At 34.6% G+C, this 25,773-nt stretch overlaps 3 protein-coding genes and 2 pseudogenes across 5 annotated transcripts; 2 read left to right on the top strand and 3 right to left on the bottom strand.

Annotated features, from left to right (window-relative positions):
* Positions 1-420: 420 nt before the first annotated feature.
* LOC143587835 (uncharacterized) lies at positions 421-1,098 on the bottom strand. The gene has a single exon (XM_077069008.1). The coding sequence runs from the start codon at positions 1,096-1,098 to the stop codon at positions 421-423; it is 678 nt and encodes a 225-aa protein (XP_076925123.1).
* A 6,123-nt stretch (positions 1,099-7,221) lies between these two features.
* Positions 7,222-10,579, top strand: LOC143587825 (putative mitochondrial adenine nucleotide transporter BTL3; annotated as a pseudogene). The gene is made up of 4 exons (XR_013144975.1): positions 7,222-7,809; positions 8,140-8,443; positions 9,018-9,485; positions 10,311-10,579. The product of XR_013144975.1 is annotated as a putative mitochondrial adenine nucleotide transporter BTL3 (transcript).
* A 58-nt stretch (positions 10,580-10,637) lies between these two features.
* Positions 10,638-12,739, bottom strand: LOC143587826 (nodulin-26-like). Its single transcript, XM_077069002.1, has 5 exons — positions 12,348-12,739; positions 11,623-11,841; positions 11,281-11,487; positions 11,148-11,209; positions 10,638-10,917 (listed from the first exon to the last, which is right to left on the bottom strand). Exons 1-5 carry the CDS (start codon positions 12,483-12,485, stop codon positions 10,689-10,691), a joined length of 855 nt encoding a protein of 284 aa, XP_076925117.1. The 5' UTR covers positions 12,486-12,739; the 3' UTR covers positions 10,638-10,688.
* A 495-nt stretch (positions 12,740-13,234) lies between these two features.
* LOC143587833 (CASP-like protein 4D1) lies at positions 13,235-14,011 on the top strand. Its single transcript, XM_077069005.1, has 3 exons — positions 13,235-13,419; positions 13,485-13,620; positions 13,724-14,011. The coding sequence occupies exons 1-3, from the start codon at positions 13,274-13,276 to the stop codon at positions 14,009-14,011; spliced, it is 570 nt and encodes a 189-aa protein (XP_076925120.1). The 5' UTR covers positions 13,235-13,273.
* Positions 14,012-14,378: 367 nt separating this feature from the next.
* Positions 14,379-23,947, bottom strand: LOC143587827 (putative pectin methyltransferase QUA2; annotated as a pseudogene). The gene is made up of 14 exons (XR_013144976.1): positions 23,767-23,947; positions 22,711-23,421; positions 22,507-22,642; positions 21,650-21,890; positions 20,680-20,905; positions 20,371-20,546; positions 19,977-20,280; positions 19,323-19,461; positions 18,430-18,627; positions 16,370-16,375; positions 16,147-16,164; positions 15,879-16,066; positions 15,629-15,753; positions 14,379-15,070 (listed from the first exon to the last, which is right to left on the bottom strand). The product of XR_013144976.1 is annotated as a putative pectin methyltransferase QUA2 (transcript).
* Positions 23,948-25,773: the final 1,826 nt, after the last annotated feature.

Below are 25,773 nucleotides of genomic sequence, written 5' to 3'. Positions count from 1 at the left end.
GGGTTGATAAAAATGCTGATTGTTCTACCGAAATTACTTTACAACAAGCACATTAGAAATCACCTTATTAATAGTCCCAATTAGACTAATCGGTCTAAAATCGCCCAACGTGTTCGGGTCTTTCACCTTAGGAAGCAAGGTAATGAAGGAGGACAGACTGCCCACACTAAAAGTGGTAGAATTAAATAAATCATCAAAAAATTTTATGAAATCCCCCTGAACACAACCCCAAAACCGTTTTAGAAATTTAAAGTTAAATCCGTCCGGTCCTGGGGCTCTTTCCCCATCGCACTCCCAAACCGCCTCTTTAATCTCCATACCCGTAACCGGTTGTACCAACATTTCTGCCTCCCAATCCGCCAGTCGTTTGAGATTGGGGCACGACAATTTCTGCCTAGAAGTATAAGGTTCTTTAAACTTTTAAGAGAAAAAGTCAAAAACCATCTCTTTCAACTCCATTAGATTTGAAGTCCACACTCCATTTTTGTACAGACCATGGAGTCGATTTGAGCTCAAGTTCATCCTCAGAACCCCATGAAAATAACAAGAATTTTCATCCCCATCTATGGCCCACCGCACACGGGATTTTTGCTGAATATCTTTCTGTGAAGTTTTTTCAAATTCAGTTACCATTCTCATACAACCAGCCCTAATATCAAGCTCATATTCGGTCAAAGGACGGGACTCCGCAAGCTCTTCAAGCCTCTTGATCTTGGACTTGTTCTCTTTGTACTCCCCCTCCTTAAGCATCCGAGTACGGTCCAACCATTTTTTAATACGAAACTTGAGCCACCTTAGTTTTATAGACAAGGCCAAAACAGGCGGCCCGAAGAACCTAAACTGATCACACTGAGACTCCATGAAGTCCACAAACCCGGGAAGGTCCAACCAAGAACTAAAAAACCGAAATGGAATATGACCAAAATCAGAAGCCATCAGAGCCAAAAGAAGCGGTCTATGGTCCGAACAACCTTTTGCCAACACAGTAAAAGAGGCAAGAGGCCAAGTAGACATGAACCCCATACACACAAACACTCTGTCAATCTTACTTAATTTCGCCCCATGATCTGAGACATACGTAAAATTACCCCCACCCATCTGGTATTCCAACAAGTCCGCCCTATAAATAAATTCATTAAAAGCCTCTGCATGAGAAGCGACGAACTCCGAGTTCCTCCTTTCACAAGGTTCCCGAACATCATTAAAATCCCCAACCAGAACACACAAACCGGAGATAGAGCCCAGAACCTACAAGAGCTCCGACCACAGTCTACGTCTCTCTCCGGGGTCGTTAGGAGCATAGACATTGAAAATATTTAAACGGGTTCCAGAAATTTTCAAAATACCACTAATAAGCAGGAACCTCCTATGTTTAAGGACCCCATCCTTAAGAAAAAAAGTGGGGTCCCAAAAACTCATCAACCCTCCCGACTGTCCTACCGCATCCACCAAATCGAATTCGACTAACGATCTACCCCAGAACCTACTAACTTGAAACCAAGCAGAATTACCCAATTTAGTTTCCTGAAGCGCCACAAAGTGAACCCCAAAACTAGTTCTTATGCCACGAACCCAGTTTGCTTTTCTGACTTCGTTCACCCCCCTTATATTAATAGATAACATATTCATTGATTACCGATTTGGCCTCCGACACCTTGAATTGCTGATCTCACCAGATCTATATGTGCTGACAAATCAGTTCCCAGAACTTCCCCTACCTTCACCGTAAGCTCCACCTCTAATTCATCCTTATCCATCCTAGGAATGTTACCATCAACCTCGTCCTCTGTCTCCATTCGGTCTAGCGACATCCCAGCCTGATGGCCTGGGCCATGGCCATCGGAGTCCTCATAGACTCCAGTAGAAGTCTCCATATCTAGATTTGGAAAAGAGAGTATCGAAGAAGAATTAGAACATGGACCCCCTGAAATAACATCTAATGGACTATCTGCTCGTGGGCTTCTAAATCTCCTGGGTCTCTTTCTTGAGAGAGTGATATTCGGGTCGCCCAAAGGTGAATGAGGCCCACTGGTTGAGTCATTAGGCCCACCATCCTTTTCTTTGGACCCCCATTCAAATCGAATTCCACCTCCCCAACATTTACTTCAACTTCCAAGGATATATCCCCAGCCTCAGCATGCAACTCTTTGGCCCCACACATGTCATTATTACTTTGATTCCCCATGCAAGAAACATTAGTTCCATGCACGTTACCTAGAATAGCATTCTGATCAAAATTATGCACCTTTTCACCTTCTCGTCGGACAGTTGTCGCAATATTGACGGGAATTTCTTTCTCGGCCAAAACTCCTGCGCTAACCTCCCTAATTTCACCATCCTCCAAATCTCCGGTAACAATACCCTCCATCGGACGAACTTCTCCAACGAACGGAGAATAAGCCGTCTCCAGACTATCATGATGGAATGACTCGTCGACAAAACTTGGAATCCAGCCCTTCCACCACCCATACCGAAATAAACTTCCCGTTCCACTGTACTTGTATTTCTTCTTCAATTCGTTTCCCAATCGATGTAAGGACGTAGCAAGATCCATCCGAGTTATTTAAGTCCTGCCACGAGAACTCGGATGGTATAATAACATTTCCAAACAAGGCCCCAATTTTATTAATATTACTGCTATCCCGGAGCAAAACCGGGAGACCGATCACTTTCAATTCCGCTACCCTTTCTAACGGGATTTCTTGATCGTTCCAAATGGCCACTTCCTTTAGGTATTTCACCCAAATCGCAGCTTTAGACAACAAAAACTTGTTTGCCTGATCGCGGTCTTTAAAGATTCAGATAACCCTCAGGCCCCCTACGTACGAAACTGCAGCATCCGGGAAACCTGCTTCACACAATAGCGCTCTAGAATTACATAGAGCAACTACATCTGTTGCAACAACCATCACCGATCTCCCCCTACAATGGCATGGGAACCAACTATTTGAACTATCCAAGGTCACCACCTTCTTTGCAGCTCCATTACAACTTTCCCCCTTACTTACCACCGCCTCTGCATACGAAACGCCACTCCTTAGGCCAGCCGTTCCCTGAACTCGATAAGCTTGGTGAGCATGTGGCTGTCTATGGTATTCCACCCCTCTATCCTTTGGTTGTTCCTCCACCTTCTTGTGGGACTTGTCATACAACGCCACCGATACCGAGACCTTGGCATTGAAGATTTTAACCTCGTTCAATCCCACCAGGAGCTCTTGAATATCCTTTACTCCCTTGAACCGAATGAACCCAAAGAAGTTCCCTCCGACATCTTTCTTCCGGGCAACATAAACATCCGACATCACCCCAAGGTGTTTAAATGCATTCCGCAAATCCAATTTATTAGCACCATCCGGAATATTGGAAACAAAAAATGAGGTTTCCTTGGTAGGTTCTGAACGTTCTCCGGGGTTATTCGGCCTCCTAACCTCCCTTGCCTCCCTCCACACCCAACCCATGCTTCTTTATGTGGTGTTTAATATTGTTAATTAATTTAAATTTACATTCGAATTGACACCAGAATTTGTACAATAATTAATTCAAAATTACTAATTAATTACATTCAAAGAATATATAATAATTAATTCAAATTTACAAATTCTGTAATTAAACCATTTCCTTAATCAAATTGGTCATCCTTTCCTAAATTTAACATAAATGGTACAAACCTTTACAACTTTATGAATTTGATAAATTTAAATAAATATAATATTTTAACAAAATTTTAATATTTTAAATCGGTAATATCTCTATATTATATATATTATCTGCAATCTATATATTAAATCCGTAATCTCTTATATTGATGAAATATCTAATAATTATCTAAATTATATATTATATATTATCTAAAAAATTAACAAAGGTGGTGAATGAAATCAACCAAAAATAATAAAATATTCAAAATGAAATTTTGAATATTTGGTTTTCAATTATAGCTACGATTTTAAAATTTTACATTAATTAGAATATTTAAAATGAAAAATTAGACATTAAATGAAAGAGGAAAGATAATACTTTAACAACATTGATGAATCTTATTTTAATATATTATTGATTTATTTTATTAAGTTGAAAATTAGAGAAGGCATTGATATACATGGAAAGTATGAGAATCAACCAATAGGAAGAGGAATATGGACTTAAAGCCTATTGCTTTAATAATATAGTTAGATTTAGGAATTACAATTAGGGATCTTTGATAATTGGTGTAAACTTATATTGGTAGTAATAAATATAGTAAATTTAAAAAATATAATTAGGGATTTTTGTATAACCGAATAATAAATATAGTAAATTTAGAGAATGTAATTAATAAAGATTTTTGTATAACCGAATAATAATAACTAATATAAATTATATTATATTATAATTGATGTTTATAAATTAGACACATTAAGTTGACTTTGAATTTAAATTTAAATTCGCAAAAAGTTGTTAGGTTCTAGTAATGATATAAATAAATGCAAATCAATCACAATACATCTAAAAATAAGCCAAATAATGATCACTTCAAAATTTAAATTGTAATCAGTATTTAAGATCTTTTATATTGAATCGTATATATGCAATTTCAATTAAACATTATATATTAAATTAAATATTAAACATACATATACATTACACATTAAACATTAAACTGAATATAAACATACTAACCTAAGAATGTAAAATACTAACCTAAGTTACTAATCTAAAATACAAATATTCCAAATTTAACAAATACTATAAATGAAATTTGAAATCAATTAAACATTAAACATAGAAAACATATCAATTAATAATATGAATTAACATTAACAATTAAACATTAAACATACTAACATAAGAATGTAAAATACTAACCTAGGTTAATAATCTGAAATACAAATAAATAAAATTTAAGATATACTTTAACTGAAATTTGGATTCAATTAAACATTAAACATATGAAAAATATCAATTAACAATATCAATTAACAAATTAAACATTAAACATACTAACCTAAGAATGTAAAATACTAACCTAGGTTAATAATCTAAAATACAAGTAATTTTTTTTAACATAAATTGAAATTTGGAATCAATTAAACATTAAACATTAAACGTAGGAAACATATCAATTAACATTAAGAATTAAACATTAAACATACTAACCCGAAAAAACTTCGATTGTCGGGAAAACAACCATGAATGTGAAGATATGATTAACAGTATACTTCCACATGCTGAGCAAATGTACTTCGTTATGGATCTAGTGAAATCAATTGCCGGATCTAATCAAATCAATCGTTGTCTTCAAATAATGGAGCCTTACGCTATCGTCGATCACGCTTATTTAGCCAAACTCCGGTGTCGATTACATTTTCAGGATCTAATGAAATCATCATAGGATCGATGTAAAATAATGGCTTATTGAAAGAGGATTTTGGGTGATTAGGTTAAAAGGAATTGAATATGAAGGAAACCGAGTATTAAAGTTGAAACAATATACTATTATAAAGCTGGTTTTGAAACTTAAAGTTAAATGCTTACATTAATTATTAGTAATTTTTTTTTTGATTTATTTAATTGTTAAGAAAATTAAAGAAGTATAAGATATATTTGGAAACAAAAGGAATTGACCAATAGAGAAGGACCATGTGGAGACAGTCTCATTTGTTTTAATAGTATAGTAAGATTTGTTTTCCACTCCTAATCACCCCCACCCCACCCAAAAAAAAATAAATCATTAATTATTACCTATTATCTAATACCTACTTAATATATTTTATTCAAACCATGTATTAATATAATACATGGGTTTTAACATAATTTAAAATAATGAAACATGTTACATGGGAAAGCAAATCAAGTGAAATCATTTCAAAACATTAAACAAGTTAAAAGTTCAAAATAAAGAAACATATTTTCAGTAATGATTTATGATAAAGTGGCAGGTAAGCGGGCAACAAGCTGTGTCGCAACCCCATTTTGAATAACAAACTTAATGCTGCTAAAAATAAAGTTTCAATTTTTATGGGCCGACAAATTAATATGCACGACTTTCTGAACTTTGTTCAAAAGGTCCACGCAATCCAGAGCTAAGAAACCAAATGTCTTAAAGACAAAGGGGATAAATACATTTTGATTCTCCAAACAAGTTTTATTGTGTTTAGCAACCTTGCCCGATGCCCAAACAAGTTTTATTATGTTTAGCAACCTTGTCCGATGCCGCCTTATGAACCGACAAATTAATGATGCATGGAAAGTAAATCACGTGAATTCATTTAAAAAGATTCGACTATTGATAATTATAGAGTATACATTTTTTCTCAATTACCTTTAAAGATGTAATAAAAATATTATTTTTTTAATTAGTAATCAGTTTGATTTATTATTACTTTTCTCTTCGTATATACATATACTACGTTAGAAATTCGTATAATATGCTGATTAAATAAAAAATTAAATAATATGTTTTTAACTTTGAAATTTTTAAACTTATATATTAAAACACGTGACATATATTATTACTTAGATGAGAGTAAACTGTGGTTTTCGTTCATGTGGTTTGTCCAAATTTACGGTTTTAGTCCAATAGTTTTAAATTTATGTTTTTTGTCCATGTGGTTTCAATTTACTTGTAGTTAAACCCGAATTCACTAACACCGTTAAATTTGGTCATTAAACCCATCAACATGCCCCTCGCGTGAGGGGCAATTTTATCATTTCTCCTAAAATAAACCTCTGTCCTAATTCGCAAGCCCCTCACATGAGGGGCTGAATTGTATTTGGGAAGAAAAAGGACAAAACTGCTCCTCACGTGAGGGGCATGCTGATGGCTTTAACAACCAAACTTAATGAGGGTAGTGAATTCATGTTTAATTGTAAGTAAAATAAAATCATAGAAACAAAAATCGTAAATTTAAAACTATGGGATTATTAATACTGTAAATTTAGACAAACAAGATGGATGAAAACCTCCGTTTACTCATTATATAATGTGTAATGGAGGGGCTATTTAGGGGAGTAATATCCCCCCCCCCCCCCCCTACCCACACACACACACAAAAAACACCATAAAATCTCCTGGGCTGGCATGAAGGGCAATTTTCACCTAAAATCGTTGGGCTTGTCGCCCCACTACGTTTAGCCTTGTTTAATATCAAACTATTATAATAATTAATTATTTCATGATTTGTTTCTAATGTATAGTTTTTCTTCCTTGTAATATTAAAAGACCGAGACGAATAAGCAACCGAATCGAGCCACAGCTTGTGGCTGAAACTACTCAGTCACTCACTAACCAACATGCAGCAGCAGTGTGCGGCGATAGTAGCAGTGCGATGACTCCGCCACGTCACTTTCCACACCAACAACTCTTCCTCCTATGTTCTTGTAATTAATTAATTTCAAATCCCAAAACCCTAATACCCAAAATCCCAAATTCACAAAAAACATGTCAAATCTCCCAATTGAACAACCACCCACTTCAACATCCGGATACCCAATTGGGTATTTACAAACCCGGCGGATTGTTTCTCGATAACAACGCTCTTCCCAATTGTATCATCAACGCCGCCGTTTCAAGGCGGAATCACGGCGGAGGCGTTTTCCCGCGAAAAAGATTGGGTTTGGAGGTGGGTTTTTGTCGGTTAGTTTATCGGTTAAGGGAAATGGTGATTGGGTTGATAAAAATGCAACTAATAATATTATGGCTGCTGCGGCGGCTGCGGGTGTGGTTGAGGAGAATAAGAAGAAGGTGAGTTTGAGAGTGAGAAGAAAGCCTGCCGCTATGAATACTACTAAGCATTTGTGGGCTGGTGCTGTGGCTGCAATGGTATCTAGGTTTGTGCTTGTTTGATTGTTGGAGTTTGTGTTGACTTTTTGGTCAAATGGTAGTGGTAGTTTAAGTCTAGGGTGATAAGATTTGGTAGTTGATGAAACATTGAAACTAGTAGTACCAATGTGAAAACAATAATGAAGAAGTTTGTTAAATTTTGAGTCTTGAAATTGTTAGGTGTGACCATTAAAAGTCAAACTTATGTGCCAATAGTGAACTTTAGAAGTTAGAAGTTTAGAACCAGTGGATACTGAAATGAAAGATTTAGATGCAAATGAAAACAATTATGATATGAAATTTGAAATATGATGAAAAAGGTTATGTTTTTTTAACAGAACGTTTGTGGCGCCACTTGAAAGATTAAAGCTGGAGTATATGGTTCGTGGTGAGCAGAAGAATTTATTTGAGTTAATTAAATACATTGCTTCATCTCAAGGTTTAAGAGGATTTTGGAAGGGAAATTTTGTTAATATTCTTCGAACCGCACCGTTTAAAGTGTTAAACTTTTGTGCGTACGATTCTTATAGAAAGCAGCTTATGAGGTTCACTGGAAATCAAGAAACAACGAATTTTGAACGGCTTTTTGCTGGCGCTGGTGCTGGCATGACTGCTAGTATTCTTTGCTTACCGCTCGACACTGTAAGCTCTTTTTTAGTTATAACCCTTGGACTATTGCTGGATTTAAATTAAATTCCCTGGACTTTATCTTCTTGGTAAATATATCAAACTCAACGAAGAGGTACTTTATGTTGAGTTATTATAAGTTAAGGGACTTATGCTAATGACAATTTGTTAAAAGTAAGTATGTTGATTTTTCGTAGAGTTTTTTATAAGTTAAGCGATTTAACCTTGCAGAAATAAAGTTTAGGGGCTTTTGTGCGAGTTCAGAGAAAGTCTAGGGTTTTTTCGGCATTTCTTGTTACTTTTCTGCTGCAAATGAGAGCTTCCCAATACATTTGACTTTTGTGGTCAAACAAGAACCCGGAATTTGATTTAGATATGTAAAGATTTTTGCTTTTTTAGGATTTTTTAAAGGATGGTATTTATATTAATATTTATATTGAATTAGTAATAGATTTTAAGGTTCTTAAAATGTACACTTATGTGCTAATCATCACCTAGATATTAAGCATCCCGCTGCTTTAGTTTTTAATTAAACTGGATTAACTTTATTAAAAAGGTAACTATAATCACAGTTTCAATTTTCTTTCAGATTAGAACGAAGCTGGTGGCACCAGGTGGCGAATCCTTAGGTGGGGTGATAGGAGCATTTAACCACATCGTTCAAACCGAAGGATTCTTTTCTTTATACAAAGGATTAGTTCCTTCAATATTAAGCATGGCGCCTTCGAGTGCAGTATTTTATGGTGTTTATGATATATTAAAATCAGCTTATCTAAATTCACCCGAAGGAAAACAAAGAATTAAATACATGAAGCAGCAGGGTGAAGATTTAAATATTCTGGAGCAGTTAGAATTGGGACCAATGAGAACGTTGTTGCACGGTGCCATTGCTGGTGCGTGTGCTGAGGTGGCGACATACCCTTTTGAGGTTGTTAGAAGGCAGTTACAGTTGCAAGTTAGAGCAAATAAAATGAGCGCATTAGCAACGTGTTTTAAAATTGTTGAAAATGGAGGTGTTTCGGCTCTTTATGCTGGACTTATTCCGAGCTTGTTACAGGTACGTATATTATATTTTTAATGGTTTTTATTGGCTAATAACTTAATAAGCATGATAATTGTTAGCATATCTAGAGTTGTGAAATGAGAAATATACCCCTGAATTTAGATGTGATTGAAGTAGTCTCTTTTGCATTATTAACTCCCTAAGCTTTATATAAAGGACCTTTTGTGGAGGTTTTTAAAGTTTAGGGGCTTATAGTTAGTTATAAGTAAGTTCAATGGAAGTCAAGGGGCGTATTTGATATTTCATTTATACTTAGGAGTGTTTGGGATTCCTTATTTTCACCAACTTATAACTTATTAACTTTTTAAAAAAGAATAAGGTGTTTGGGATTGCTTTTGATGTGAGAGAGAAAAGTTAATAAGTTACACTTTTGTAACTTATTAACTTATTGAAACGTCATAAGGAGATAAAATAAGGAATCCCAAACACCTCCCTTAAACATTGGGACAACGGTAGTTAATTTTTTCAGGTCAAAAGGTTCACTTTCAAAATTAATGAACGAACGTTTATATGCATGAATGCATGATCTGATTTTACAATTCTTGCCGGTTACTTAAGTGTCTAAAACACCAGTCAATAATAATGAATTAGAGTAATCTTTCTGGATGATTGTTATTTGACCCCTATAAACTTCAGCCTGACTTTCAAAGTCAATTAGCGTAAACTCATGTGTTGATGTTTGTGCATGCGAACAGTCTTACCAAATTGCATGAAAATATACGTTGTCAACAAATTCTATGATATTGTTTTGCATTGTCAGTTAAGATGACCTATTTTGTGAAAATAACTGTTGGAAGTTTGACTTGCTTGTATTCGCAGGTGTTGCCGTCGGCTGCAATAAGCTATTTTGTGTACGAGTTCATGAAGATCGTTCTCAAGGTGGAGTGAGTTTTTACATAACAGTCCATAGATAATTCTTGATTTCATAGATGTAATTTTACTACAGACTGATACCATTGTCTTGATTATATTCCATAGCTCCAGTAAAGATTGTTGATTGCTTTAAAGAATATAAATATTTGGTGTTAAGGAAATAAATATTTGGTTTTTAGCTATAAATTCAACTCAACCTCTTTTTTTTTTCTTAATTCTTTCTACATATAACAATATGCTATAAGTAAATAGATATTGTTGTACTCGAATGCACAACCTATCAATGCGTTCTAACTACTTTGACAACCTCGGTTTCGTGATGTGTTACACAGTCGAGTGTGAATAAACATTGTTGTAAATGATGCTTTTCGTCCTTTCGGTCTCGGTATCTTGATTTTCTTGTTTTGGTTGTCTAAGAAGACTGTAAACTATGGTTGCGGTTAGAGCGCCGAGAATGGGACTCGCGATAAAAATCCATAGGTTTTCGTATTCGTTAGCCACAATGGCGGGGCCTATGCTTCTCGCAGGGTTCATAGAAGCTCCCGTGATCGGCCTATAGAAATAAAAAGTTCGTGAGTTTGTCGTTAGAAATAATATAAACTTATTTTTACTTCGAATGTTGTTATATACACCAAATCCAATAAATTTGTGTTGAAAGTCAGTTAAATGACTATTATACCCTTCGAATTCGAGAATTATATGTTTTTAGTAAAATGACTATTATACCCTTCAATTGCATTTTAATCATTTTATATAAGTGAAAGAAAGATGGAATATTGTTACCCTGCAATTAGCACATTAAACATTAATGTCACTCCAATCGCAACTCCTGCAAGCTCCTTGCTCTACACCCTCATTTCAAAATCAAAGTTAGTACCTTCCATAATAACTTTCTAAATAAAAAGATAAACCATACTGATCTATCATCGGTTGCAGCGCCATTAATGGTGAACATCAAGATGAAAGTGATGATAAACTCCCACAAGAAAGCTTCGAAATCAGTTACCGGAGTTGAAAACCGAGTTAAAGTTGGCAACATGTCGTTTTGGTAATCAAACAAAACCTTCAAAGTGAGACATGCAAGTGTGGAACCTAATATTTGAGACATCACATACATTGGAACCTACAAGAACCAAATCTCATCTTGTTAACACACAAAAAGTGACTTGTAGAGTTGTAGGTGAAGGTGTGATACCATAGTTAAAAGATATGATAATAATATAATAACCCTAACTAATATATTTTCTCTAATACTTACTTGTAATATACGTAATCTTCCGGTAACAGCAAACGCAATAGAAACCGCCGGGTTAAAATGGGCACCGGAAACATGTCCAAGTGTGTATAGTAAAGCAATTAGGCATAAGCCCCACACCATTGCAATCCCTATAATTGTTAAAGGTTGATCTCGGTCTACCATTGCAGCCCCACACCCTGTGAAGATCAAGATATATGTCCCTAGAAACTCTGCAACAATCTGTTTTTATGTTCTTAGCAATAGCGACATGAATACATATAAACTTTATTAACAAGAGGCAGGGTATACGCGCACCATCGATGGGTTGTAAAGACTATACAACCTTTTCCATATGATATGTGGAAAATGTTATACAACCTCGTATAAAAAAAAGTATGATACATGGAACATGAATCATTTTAGGTGTTATGCTAGTTTACGACCCATGTATCCTTATACAGTTATACGGCCTATATAACTTTTCGAACTTGACTTATGTGATCGTGGTGTGTTGTCACATAAGTTGATTATATGGTCCGTATAAGCTTATAGTGGGTAGGGTATGCATGAAACCAAAATAACCAAACCAATTAACGTAACATAACCAAAATGATCGAGCATAGGAAAAAATCAACGACTTGGTTTTATGTTTTTTTTACAAATAACGGACGTAACTGAACTAAACCGATTGGAACCGAACTGAACCAAGAAAACTGATTATTAACGTACTCTTGAAAATGAACTACCTTTTGACAGTAAGATGGAAGCACAACATTATTTAAAGATCTCTTGTGGTTACGTTTGATGTTGGGTTGTTCTTGAGTGATTGGCAGGGTGTTGTTGCTTGGTGAGAATGGGTAAGATGTTGAAATTGAGGCAGCCATTGTATGAGGTCTGGAGCTTGAACAGATAGATATGCTTATGTTAGTGTTGTGGGTAGTAGTGTTTTTAAACTTGAACTGAGTACTGTTTTTGTGGCATATTTGGATATATGTGGTTGGAATTTGATTGAAGAAGACAGTAATCTCCAAATGTTGATACAAAGATGAAGCCGGCCGTTGAAATGGAAAGTTGTAAGCGAATAATCTGACTGAGTTTTATGTGAAATATGGCTACCGGGATATATTATTATTTGTTTGCATTCAGTGATAACATTTGCTTCCAAAAAGAGATGGACAAAACAGCAAATTGTTTAACGTTTCGATCTTACATTTTAGCATTCCAGTTAAGCCCATCAAACTTGACGGGTTCGGTAATGGGTCAAAAATGGTTCAGTCTGAACAGGTTCGAGTAAATACGGATTTAGAGCAAAATGGAATTTCAATCAATTTGTTTTTAGCACTTGACCTTCTACCCATGAAATTTTATTTTCTTATATTTATTTGTTTATGTACATGGTACGGTACTATTATTTTTCAGATATGAATAAAGAGCTAGAGTATCTTTATTTTATTTTATTGGATGCTTTAGACAAAAAGAGAACATATTAAAAAATGTTAAAAGAACAGGCCGGCTGCAGGTACAATGAAAACATCTATCTAAGCACAACAATATTTGTTTGTTGTTTGTAACGAACAGATCAATATATAAATTAATATTTAAGTTAAACAAGGAACAGTTAACTGATCTGTGTAGTTTACAAAAATAACTCTAACTGAGTTAAGTACAGATCATGGCAGTAAAAGTTATAGCATACACCACCCTGGTGTTGAGGATCCTGACTCTAACGCTTTTAGTTGCATCTGCTGTGTACATGGTGTGCAACAATTACAAGCTTGCCGGTGATAAGACTACTTGGAAGGACATCAAGACTTACAGGTCGGTTATTAAACGTCTTTAATTCATTGTCCAACCATGTAACTCAAATTTTGTATGGCCAATAGGTTTGTTTTTGCAGCTGCGGTCATTGGTGCAGTCTACTCGTTGATTCAGCTTCCTTTCGCTTTTTACTATGCATGCAATGGGAAGAGGATGATTCGCCATCTGTGTCTCCCTCAATTCGACTTCTACGCTGATAAGGTTCGTATTGTAAAAATGAGTTTTTTTTTAATAATATGTTGTAATCCATGTAAAAAATGTGGATAAGCCGTAACACTGATATTGATCGCTTGAAATGTTACAGTTGATCAGCTACGTATTGGCAACCGCGGTTGGTGCAGGGTTTGCAGCATCAATGGAGTTGAAGGAAGTTGTGGATAGTGTGGTGGCTCTACTATCATTAATATTAATTGCTGTAGGATCAGGCATCAACCTGGGGTTTGACATTGATCAATTCCATTCCAAAGTAGATAAGTTTCTCGATCGCGGTATCATTGCTACGGTTCTCCTGACTCTTGGGTTTGCCTGCATGGCTGTGACCTCAGTTCTCTCCTCTCTCCAAAGGCCTCATGAAAGAAAGTTCTTTGGCTAAAGTACTTTTTATGAATAATGATATTATTCAACTAAATGAAAATGATTAATTTAAAACATCCAACTAATAAGTCTTAGTTGTTTAATACAACAAGAATAATATATATTTCTATATTATACCTTTTTAGCCCATGTCAAACCATCTGAATCAGTGGATTTTATTTGACTTTTATTTGCAATGCAAATTTGGATCTTTAATCAAGAATCATAGATTAGTTATTCAATTTCTTTTGCACCAAAAAAAGTAGAATAGGAGAAAATAAAGTAGTTAACTTGTATTACATTTGAATCAGTCAGCGGTGACGTTTGATCGATTAAGACACCAACGAACGGATCAGGACTGTCAAACATGATAACGCGAATCACCTGTTGGTGTGCGGTTGCCTACTGTGGATTGTTAGAATTACAACCAAGATGTAAAAATAACAAACAAAAGATTAAATAAAAAAAAATAGAAAATTATAAAAAAGCTTGTTACAACTTTTTTTCCTATCACCACAATGGAATATATACATTCAACAAAAAGCCAATTTGGCAAAAGTGCAAAACCCTCCCTATCAAGAAACCACATTAACTTCCACAAGTATACACATAAACCACAAATCATCTCAGTCAACGAGTCAAACTCAATCCCGGCTCGTGCTCGCCTTACCAAACGAAACCGAAGCTAATGACTTTGAAGCCCACACAGCCTTAGCCTTGGCGTTCATGGTCCCACGAAGGTTGCTTCTTTTGCAAGGCTCGGTCAATGAGGTGAATAATTGTATGGCTCGCTTCATGTACGATAAAGGATGCTCCCACAAGCTTTTAAACCTTATGTTTGGGATCCTTCTTCTCCAAGAAACCCGAGCACGTGCCATGATATATGGATAACTCCAATACAACAACCTTAAAACCACAAAAATGGTGGCTAATGTTAAGTATGTTTCATGTTGAAGCATGTTTTCAGGAGACCGTGCCCATGAAAACGGGCAGCTGTCGGGCCCCTTCATGTTTTGGGTATCGTGCTCGTATATGGTTTCACCGAGAGATGTTCCATTGATGGATTCAGGTTGGATACCTATACATACAATTGTTTAATGTTAATTGTAATCAAGAAAAGGATTACTTGTATTTAGAACTACATACACGGTTGGTCCCTGTGGTGTACCTACTATATTACGCGTTTTGACACATTTTTTTCCCTAAAATTTACATGTTTAATCCGGTGGTTGTGGAGCGAGTAAAGGGGTATTTTGGTCAGTTAACGAAAATGATAAGGCCATCCAACCCGCTTGAAAACCACTGGACTAAACATATATAGCAAAAAGTGTTAAATATACTTTAGAAAACTAAACTATTAACATCTAATGTAACTCTATATTATAACAAAGCGAGGTTGACTTTTGACACGTTTGACTTGTTTCATTTATAACTAAGTTTAAAAGTTTTATCGGTTCCACCATTTTTAGATAAACCGTGATTAAATTCTATCATTTTTGGGTACATAGACTAATTCAGAGAGTGTGGGAATAAAACAATTTTTATATTCCATTTTTACCATCGCATGCAATAAAACCTCGGTTATGAAAATACGGATAAACTAAGGGTATTTAAGGAAAAGTAAAATTACCCTTACCCGTAACATTAGTGTAGAAAGTCATAAGCGAACTTATAGTTCGGGATCCATGGTAGCGCGTACGCATTGTTGAGTTCAAGACAAAGAGTGTAGGAAATCCATGAACACCATATTTTGAGAGTATGCTACACATTAATGAAAAATATCAATAGCTTATATAAAAGTTAATCATTAATGTATGTATATAACACCCAATATCCAACTTTTTTCATTAAAGAGGAAAATATTTGTGAATATAAAATTCTCAAACCTTGGTCTTATGACAGATTCTTCAAAGGCAAAATGAGAAATTGAAGGATATAATGAAGCCATAATTGATAACTTTGGTCTGAATGTTTTCGAAAATGGACACCAAGATGCATAGAAGAGGATAATAACATAACTTTGTGTGTTCTTGTGAATCGTATTTAACGCCTTTTGCAAAGATGACTCATCTCCCTAAAATTAAAGATTTTGCAAAATGGTGTGAGGATTCCAATTAAAAATACAATAAAAATCCTATTTTTATCCAATCATACATTTACAAACAATATATTCTGATTATTTTAGGGACAAAAATGCAGCTAATTCAAACAGATTATCTTAATCTGATTATGACTATTTTGACCTCTTTCAAGTCCTTAAATTATCAGATTTCTGTTGCAATTAAGAATCATGATCAAGTTAATCAATTAGCAATTTTATTATAGAATATAGGGGTGTGCATGAAATGGGCAGTTTGGTTTTTATGTTTTTGTAAACACCAAACTACTGTTCGGTTTTGGTGCTGCATGTAAAAAAACCGAAAACCCCAAACCGAATTTATAGATTTTCATTTTATATTTTAAGTAATTTATAAGAATTTATTAAATATGTAACTCAAATACTTAAGCCCAAATGTATAATAATCAATTAGTTATTAATTAACAAAATGATTTAAGCTCGAATTCATTATTTTGGGGCCAATTTTTTATCGGCCCAAAATGTTCAAGCTCAAACAGTAAAACCAACAAAAATTCAAAAACCGAAGTTATGGTTTTAGCCCAAACCAAACCATGCACACCGAATTTGAAATATAATGAGAAAATTGAAATAATTTGTAATGATAATACCTCAATAACAGCAATGGCACCTGAAGAATTATCAAACGGACAAATAGGAGATTGAGAGCTAAAGATGAAATCCATAATCAATTTGGGCGGACCTATACAATTAGAAACCCTAGAATCATCCTCAAATTCCTCTACAGCAGATGTTAGCGTACCATATAATATCACCAATAGAAGGAACCCTAATCGCGAGATGATGGTTTGACTCATGATTAACGATGATATTAATTTGTATATTATATAGGATCAATTGCAAGCGAATTGAAGTTATGGTGTATTGAATTGAATATGTTGAGAAACAAAAAACCTGCAAATGGTGTTTGTGATGAGATGAATGGGTTTTTTGAATCTCAGGTATATTGTAGGGGAGAGGAAGATAATAATAATATTATTACAATTATTATTGGTATCATCAATGCATCATCCACTCTGAAAAAAAGAAAAAGAAATTGTTTGGTAGTCATAATTAGTCATCATCCCTTGAAATGAATGGTTGACAACATAATATTAATAATTGGTTGACTTGTATGTACTAAATAGGTTTGTTTACTTTTAACTGAATTTTAAATAAAAGATACAGGTTCAACCGTTAATCAACTAACTAAATATATTATTCAAATATTGTTCAAATAGTTCATGTCTCAATTTGTTCAAATATTGTGACTCTACACCAAAACGTTTATCAGACTTAAAAACCGACAGCGTAGATCTTCATCTGCATCAATCATCCTTCTAAAGCAGAAGTAGACGACTTTTAAGCAAGAGACATCTAGCATTTTCCTCCGCCCATGGGTCACAAACCCACCACAATTTTCGGTGATTTGGTCATACATGGCGACATCATGACTTATTTTAAGCTTCGAGCTAAAGAAACTCATACCTTAAACCTCTTAAATTTGTGCTTAGGCTATATCAAATATTTGATAGTTTTGAGACTGAGAATCACAATTTCTCTCACAACCCGTGACCATATGTTTTCCTCTTCATATGGCAAATCGAAATCATCATACGAAGGGGCCGATTGCTTGTTTAGAAATGGTAACGTCTTTGGTTAGGTTGTTATTACTATCTTGTCTGTATTGATTTCCGTTTTTATGTAATATAAATAGCTTCTTCTCTACTTTGTTTTGCATCTTTTCATAGTGTCTAAATTCTACACGAATATGATCGGGATACTTAGGGCATTCTTTGACTTTCCTAAACACTCCAACAAAGCGTTGCTTTTAAGCGACGCCCTTCCCTTAGTTTCAAAAACCTTGTTTTTTTAATGATGAACACACCCCTTAATTAAAATCTACTCATGCTGGTCTCACCAGCCCTGATCGACCAACCAAACCAGTCGTGTTGACCATTGACCTTTTGCTTCAACCGGCAACGCATTTAATGCCCAAAGAACACAAACTCAAAAGAAAAAACATAATGGATTTCAACAATAAAGTAATAAAGAATGGAATTGAAATGTTATGAATCGAAAAAAATATTGTCAACATCTTCAAGATATCTGCTTTCATCAAATCTATATATATACTAACCTCACCTTATTCTTATAACCATTAAATTCAACATATCATATCAAAGTATAACGATCCCGCGCCTATATCCAAGTCAGCAAAGACCTCGTTCTCTCTTTAAGATCACCAACTTTAAGTTCCTTTAAGCTTTCTGTTTCTGCCAAAAAGTCCTTTCGGTTTGGTGATTAATAAATGATGCAACAACAAAGAAATAAACAAAGGTTGAATTATATTGTCATGATGAACTTGCTTGGCTTCTTATCAACGGGTTTTGACACACAAGGAGTTTTTCGTCGTTGTTACTCTCGATTTCAACAACACGCGCTTCCCATTTTAATCCTGATGTGATGGCTCTTGCTGATTCGATGAGCGAAGTTGTGTCTCGGAGTATCACCCAACCCTGTGTTCGATTTCCATAGTAAGGGTTAGGAAATTAGAAAAATGAAGTGAAATTAAAACTAAATGATTAGTAGACAGAAAAAGAAATTCACTAATTACAAGATCAGAGATGAAGGCGAAGTCCATGGTTATATTTGTCAAAATAAAATTTCACTCCTCTTATGTCAAAAACGACACTTTAACGTTTAAATTCGTCAAAAATTAGCACCAAGTCTAGATTCGTCAAAAATTATACTTTACATCTAGATTTGTCAAAACTACACTTTTAACGTTTAAATTCGTCAAAAATTATGATTTGAAAAAAAAAATCGTCAAATATTTTACTTAACATAAAAAACTAGTCGAAATTTAATATCTAAAATAATAAAAAATTAAACTTTAATGTCTAGGTTTGTCAAAAACTATACTTTAACGTCTAACTTCGTATAAAACTAAACTTTAATGTCTAAATTTGTCAAAGATTAAACTAACATTTAAATTTGTAAAAGATTAAACTCTTTTGATGAGAGAAAGTGATTCAATCTAATTACTTAGTATTTCATAATCAGTTTAAAAAACACACAACTTAAAATACACACATAGATAAGCACATAAATCTTGTATCCATGCACCCTACCTTTGCATCAACTAGCTACTTAATCTATAATATCTTGTTTAGATGAATGATATAATAAGAAAATCAATAAAGATAAATACCTCTGGACGGAGTAACCGATCAATTTCATAAAAAAGATTAAGCAAGCTACACCGAGACTGCTTTACGGTTTCAAGGGATAAAAGCCCATCAGCATGCACCAGATCATAAGTTCTAGGGTAACTTGGAAATGCTTCACACCTAACAACATTACCAGCCCAAAAAAAGAATAAATAACTGTTATGTAGATTGTTATATTCACACAAATTGTTCCAACTAGATGTGATAGTTGCCGTTTGGGTTATGCTTAATTCAAAAAGAGTAAAATAAAAGATCAGCTAAAAGGTAAAGGTGTAAACGGGCGCCCGTGTGCGACTCAAGATTGGCTAGCCAAAAATTTGAATCCAGCCGTGCTTACCTGAGCTTGAGCCTATACACAAGCATGTTTAATAAAAGATATCGAGCTCGAGTAGGCTCCTAAGCCTAAATGAGGCTGTTATTTATATAACTTTTTATTTGATATATTCAATAATTGTTATTATATATAAAGTTATGATAAAGTTAATTAAATAATATATAACTTATTTTATTTATAAATAAATGAACCTAGCCCAAGCTGAAAAGCTACTCATGAGTACTCTCGTAAGTTAAACAAGCCACTCGTTTACACCCCAACTTAAAGGGGACAAGATAGTATAAACAATATTAAAACATACCAATCATGTAACACGCCAACAAATCCCCTATCCAGGATAAGTGGAAGGTGGTTGACCCCGCTAGTGGGGACCACATTCATCACCCAAACAGATTTTCTAGCATCCAACAATGCAGAATTAAAACCACCAAAATGTGCATTCATATCCAACACATTCCGAACCATATTATATGGTGGAATTGGGTCCTCATCACCAGGTCTTTTTGGGTGATCTGAAAATATTAGTGGGGAGAGTAAAGACCAATAATCTCTAACTGATGATTTCCAGTTAATATCATCTTCTGCAAAATCATCCTGCAGTACACCTAATAAAACCATATACAGTTATGTGAATACATTTATTATTAGTTACCAGATAAATTTAATATGAAAAATCAAGAACAATAGAAGATTACCATGAACTGCAAGTTCCTTGGAGCTCAAGGTAGCTCTAGAAGGCCACTTGGCTCTTTCTTCAATAGGAATCCATCTCCGGCTGTGGGTTCCACCTATGCAAGCCTCAAGTGGATGGTAATATGGAGATTCGACATCATGGCCCACTTTGCAAATTAATGGGCCTGGCCCATGTTTCCTACAATAGTTAAAATAAGATAACTCAAGATAATAAAAGTGGCCTGTTTCAACCGAAACCCAGCTTGACCTGGTCAACAAGCTCATCATATCACTTCTAATTATCTTTAAAAAGGAAAATATAGGTAACATACCTAGAAGCATAACAATCTTTCTTGCTAGGTTTTTTCCACACGACCGTTTTATCTTGTTGTGATAATAAATCCCAACATAAATTTTTAGCGATATTTTGAACAAAATCCCATTTTTTTAAACTTTCTTTATCACGAACAGAAGCTGGTGTGTTTGCAAACGGTGAGGTCCAAACAAAGTATCCACCCGGCCTCAAAACTCGGTCAACCTCTATCAAATATACACCATCTATAACAAAAAAAAATGAAAAATAAATATTAATTTCAAATTCAATCTTCATGAAAACAACAAATAAATGCAAAAATAAGACAAAGGGCAAACAACAAGAAAAAAAAACAAAAATTACACTTTTTCCTGATTTTAGCATCCAACTTACAATTTTGTTATTTATTATAGAAACCAACTTTGCTTTTAACCTTATTGATGCCACATATGAAAAACTACTTATTTGAAATAAAAGAAAGAGTGAATTACGCTTTTTGTTCTTTAGTATACAGCAAATTTCAGGTTTGTCTTCAAACTTAGGATATAACAGCAGTCGTCCTTTATGTTCAAAAAGACGAAAATAACCTCACATGCAAGTCACATTACCAGACTTAACGAAAATCTAACGCCCCATTAGCGGAAAGGACGCAATGTGTAAGAAATTTGAACATAAAGGACGATTGTTGTTATTTCCTTAGTTTAAGGACAACCTGAAATTTTCTACAGGCCTAAACAACAGAAAGCGTAATTTACTCTTAAAAAGTTATATAAACCTAGAAAAGAAGTTATTCTAGTGTTGTATTCCAAAATAGTTTATTTAATATAAAATTAGACGTTGAATGGCATATAGAGTTGGTAAAACAGCATATTCTCGTTGCAACAATTGGAAATGAAGTGTAAGATGATTTCTAGTTAGTTGCTAAAATTGAGAAAAACTGAAAACTAATTTTCTATTTAGTGCATACAACTAAAAAAGAAAAAAAATACCTTTTTTATCCCATTGGACACCATCCCATGCACTATGAATCATGTCAAACGAAAGTGATGGAAACGGTAATTGTTTTGAAGCAAACGAGCCGACAATTGCAGGGAGACCGCGTTCAAGTGCTATTTGAACTTGACTACCAGAAGACTCATAATTTGCAACACACATTGTTAGAAGTTGTTTTGGAAATAGATGTGCTCCTAAACTACCATAACCGCAACCTATATCTAATACGGTTCTCACCTGAAATAAATGGATAAAAACTGTGATTAAACTACGCAATTTCATCGTAAGGATGGTAGACAGTAGAGATGCCATTTCAACCCATTTAGCTAAACGAGTCGTATTCGTGTCAACCCAATGGGTTTGCATGTTCACCCGCTTAACCCATTTATCTTTATTTTTTATTTTCTAAAATGTGTTTTATACCATTAATTTAATTGGTTGGGTATCTTTTGCTAAATTTTATAAACTTAAAAAGAGAAATTGACATAAGAATATATCACTAAAATGTAATTGTTTCATATACACTTGTGCTTTTTGTTGTAAAATGTACATTGAAAGTATCATTGTGTGAAAAAATAAAAAATCAATATGTTTGGATTAAACATGTCAAGAAAGGGTTGACAACCACCAAAAGTCTATTATTAATTCATACAATCTCTTAAATTGTGTTATCAAAGATTCAGATTATTATTGTAATAACTTTGTTTTAGTCATCATAACTATTACATTAGCTAATATAAAAGTTCAAAGAATGGAATGAAACAGTGTTTGCAGGTCAACCCAACCCGACCAGACTCATTTTGACCTGTTACCATACGAGTATAATTTTGGAAAGTGGTTTTTTTATACTTACTCCAGCTTGTACAAGATAAGATTCATTTCTTAAACCAATCATTTCTGCAATTTGATGCGAGTAATCTTCAATATTATCATCTACCATGGAAGATGCAAAACTAAATGAAATTTGGTCATCATCCAACATTATCATCCTGCAATAATTTAATGATGATAAATTAAGATCTTGAATATCAGAATCAAATAATTAAGTAAAACGGACCGTTTTGTCAAGCTTCCAGATGAAAGCACTTCTTGTGCTGTAATCTTAACATTATCAATCCAAATTACATCTCTTCCAGTAGGCCATCTGTGAGGAATCTTATACTTAAATGGAGCAAGAATCAAACAATTCTGTTTCGAAACGGGCCCACATCGACGGTCAAACTCTTTCCCATCGGTCAATCCCATCTCAAGATTCTCGGTAGTATTAAAACATGGTACAAAATTTTCAAACTCCGGAGAACAAAACTCAGATTCTTTAAACCTAGTGGCACCAAGTGACAGCTCACCAATGTCCCACAAATCTGAAACAAGCTGTTCTTGTAACCGTCTGTACCCACGAATCATAGGACTTTTACTACCGGTTGTGAGTGAAATAGTCCATAAAAGAGATATCGTGAGACCAAGAATCACTATCAAAATCAAACTGAATTTGAGGATAAGTAAAGTTAACAAATGACGGTTTTTCGAATTTGTGGCGGTGAATTGGTCAGAAGCTAGAACTCCATTTTCAATGGTATCTTGTTTGGATGAATTGTTTTCTGGAAATAAGATCTGGAACGGGTTCCTTAGAGATAAAGTAACAGGATCAGAGGATGTTTTAGTGTTTTTATCAGAATCTTCTTTGATCTTCATTTGCGTGTCTTCTAAATAATCTTGAATGTTTCCTGAAAGTCTTCCAACACCTCGATGAAGTGGCCGGGCCATTTTACTGGTTTTAAACCACAAAATCATATCATAAGATCATTCAAATGAGCTCAATTTCAAAGGAAACAATGATACATATAACAAATTATTCATATTATTTCAAAATTTTCATATAATAAGGAATGCAACACGAGCTGAGGTCGAGCCTAATCGAGCTCAGGCTCGGCTCGTTTACACCCCTACTTATAATCATTCAATCAATCAGATCCAATAATCATAATAAAATTCAAGATCCTACACTTGAAGGATAATCAAATTCACAACAGAACAGCACAAATTGAAATTGAATTGACAAAAATACCAAATTGATAAGTTAGGGTTCTTATTGAGATAATTGAAAAGCAGATACCTCAATTAGATGTGATGAATTGAAGCAATTCAGGCAACAATTGAGCAATTTGGCATCATCATTTGTTGTTGTGAGTTAGGGTTTGAAGTTGAATTATTAATATTAAGAAAGCTAAAAACAGAGGTGTGGATTTGAAGGATCCAATGAGAAGACACTAGCTAGCTAGTCACTTGAACACTCTATAATAATAACAAGATCAGAAAGAGAGAATAATATATAAATAGATATATTATAGACGCGTTAATAGAGAGAGTGATGAAACTAGATGTGTGATTAATGGATCACACTATGAGATTCGCCGCTAAATAATGTAATGTATTGAATTGAATTGAATGAATGGAATAAATAATATTAATAATAATAATAATAATAAGTTGATCCATTACTATGTTACAGACAGAGAGAATTAGTTTCATAGAATAGATAAAAGAATAATATCGACTTGAATTACGAGAATCTAATTAATGAGATTTACCTGGTGTCACCGCCACCGCCACCGCCACCGCCACCGTGAAGCTCTACTAGTAGATCTACCGCCGGAGTTTACGCACTATATATACACATTTATATTATATGTATAGATTGTGTGTGTCTTCGCTTTCACAGTTACACGGCATGGGAGTGTGAGGCTCCACCAGGTCAGTCAGATAATAATAAACCCTACAAACAAATGTCAAATATTTATTATGTAATTAATTACTCATTGGGTGGGGGAGCCGCCAACATTTCACCAATCTCGCACTTTTTATTTTATTTATTATTTCATTACAAGTTAAATCATTACACATCAAAGTAAAAAAAGAAATGAATGAGCAGTTACACTTTTACCTTTTTACTCACTAAACATGCTATTAAAGATTGGTAAAAACGAGTTCTAGATGAGTTGATAGGTAGATAAGAGAGGATGAAAAAAACGTGAGGAAAGAAAAAGGAGGGAGAAAAGGTGTTTGTATTGTGAGAAAAAAGTTTTTGAGGTCTTTTTTTTTTGGCAATTGCTCACTTGACATATCTAGTGATGGATATGCATGTTTTGAATAATCATAAGAGCATGTATGTGACATTCGTCAAAATTCGGATATCAATTTGTATTCGTGTTGCAAACCTTTATTATACAAACCTGACTCAGCATTTTTTTGTTTCTTTATTTATTTATCATATAATATTATTATATATCTCGATCACCAATAAATCGGTGTTAGTCATATTATAGAGTCGTCAATAAAAAAAACATAAGTGGTTCAAACTAATTTTCGTTAAGTTGTTAAAAGCTTTTAAAACCTTTAAACTCGTTTTAAACATTTATTGAAACTTGAGGGGGCTGTTATGAAAATATGCATACATATACACCCAACCCAAACCCTACCCACATTTACATACAACCTCCATCTCTTTCTCTCTAATCCCAGCCGCCGTCGCCACCGCCACCATCTCCGGCCATCACCTTCGGCCACCACCACAACACAGCCACCCCCTTTCTCTCTCACAATTCCGACGAGAAGCCGACGCCGGCCAACGCCACCTCCACCTTCGGCCACTACCTCCCACCGCACCTCCAACCACCACTTTCCACCACCCCTCATTTCCCCCTCGCGTTCCGGCTGTCACACCCCGAAAATCTTATCTTAGCAGCGGAAGACTTAACTAGGTTAATTTCGGGTTATGACAGATGCCGATAGCCAAATCACGAAACAGAACGCTTAAATATATAAAAAGGCTTGTTTATTCATCAGAGTGCACGTGTCATATTTTACATAGTTTATTATTATTACAAGCCTACAGTTCCACATCATCAAAACACACGCGTTCTCGGTTCCATCCCATTCAGCCCTCGCGGTGCCTTCATCTTTCTCATTTACCTGAAAAGTATGGTAAAATAATTTTGTCAACACGAATGTTGGTGAGTTTCTCAATTTAAAACCGGGGTGTAACAGTTCTCGGCTTTTACACCCATTTATTAATCATTCTTATCAATGATAATTTTGTTATTCACCATTCTTTTCAATGGGA

This window comes from Bidens hawaiensis, unplaced genomic scaffold (genome assembly GCF_021521415.1).
Source record: "Bidens hawaiensis isolate Kalapana, Puna unplaced genomic scaffold, B.hawaiensis_p1.1 tig00035898_1, whole genome shotgun sequence".
NCBI lineage: Eukaryota > Viridiplantae > Streptophyta > Magnoliopsida > Asterales > Asteraceae > Bidens > Bidens hawaiensis.
This window is presented reverse-complemented; position numbering and strand designations above follow the sequence as displayed.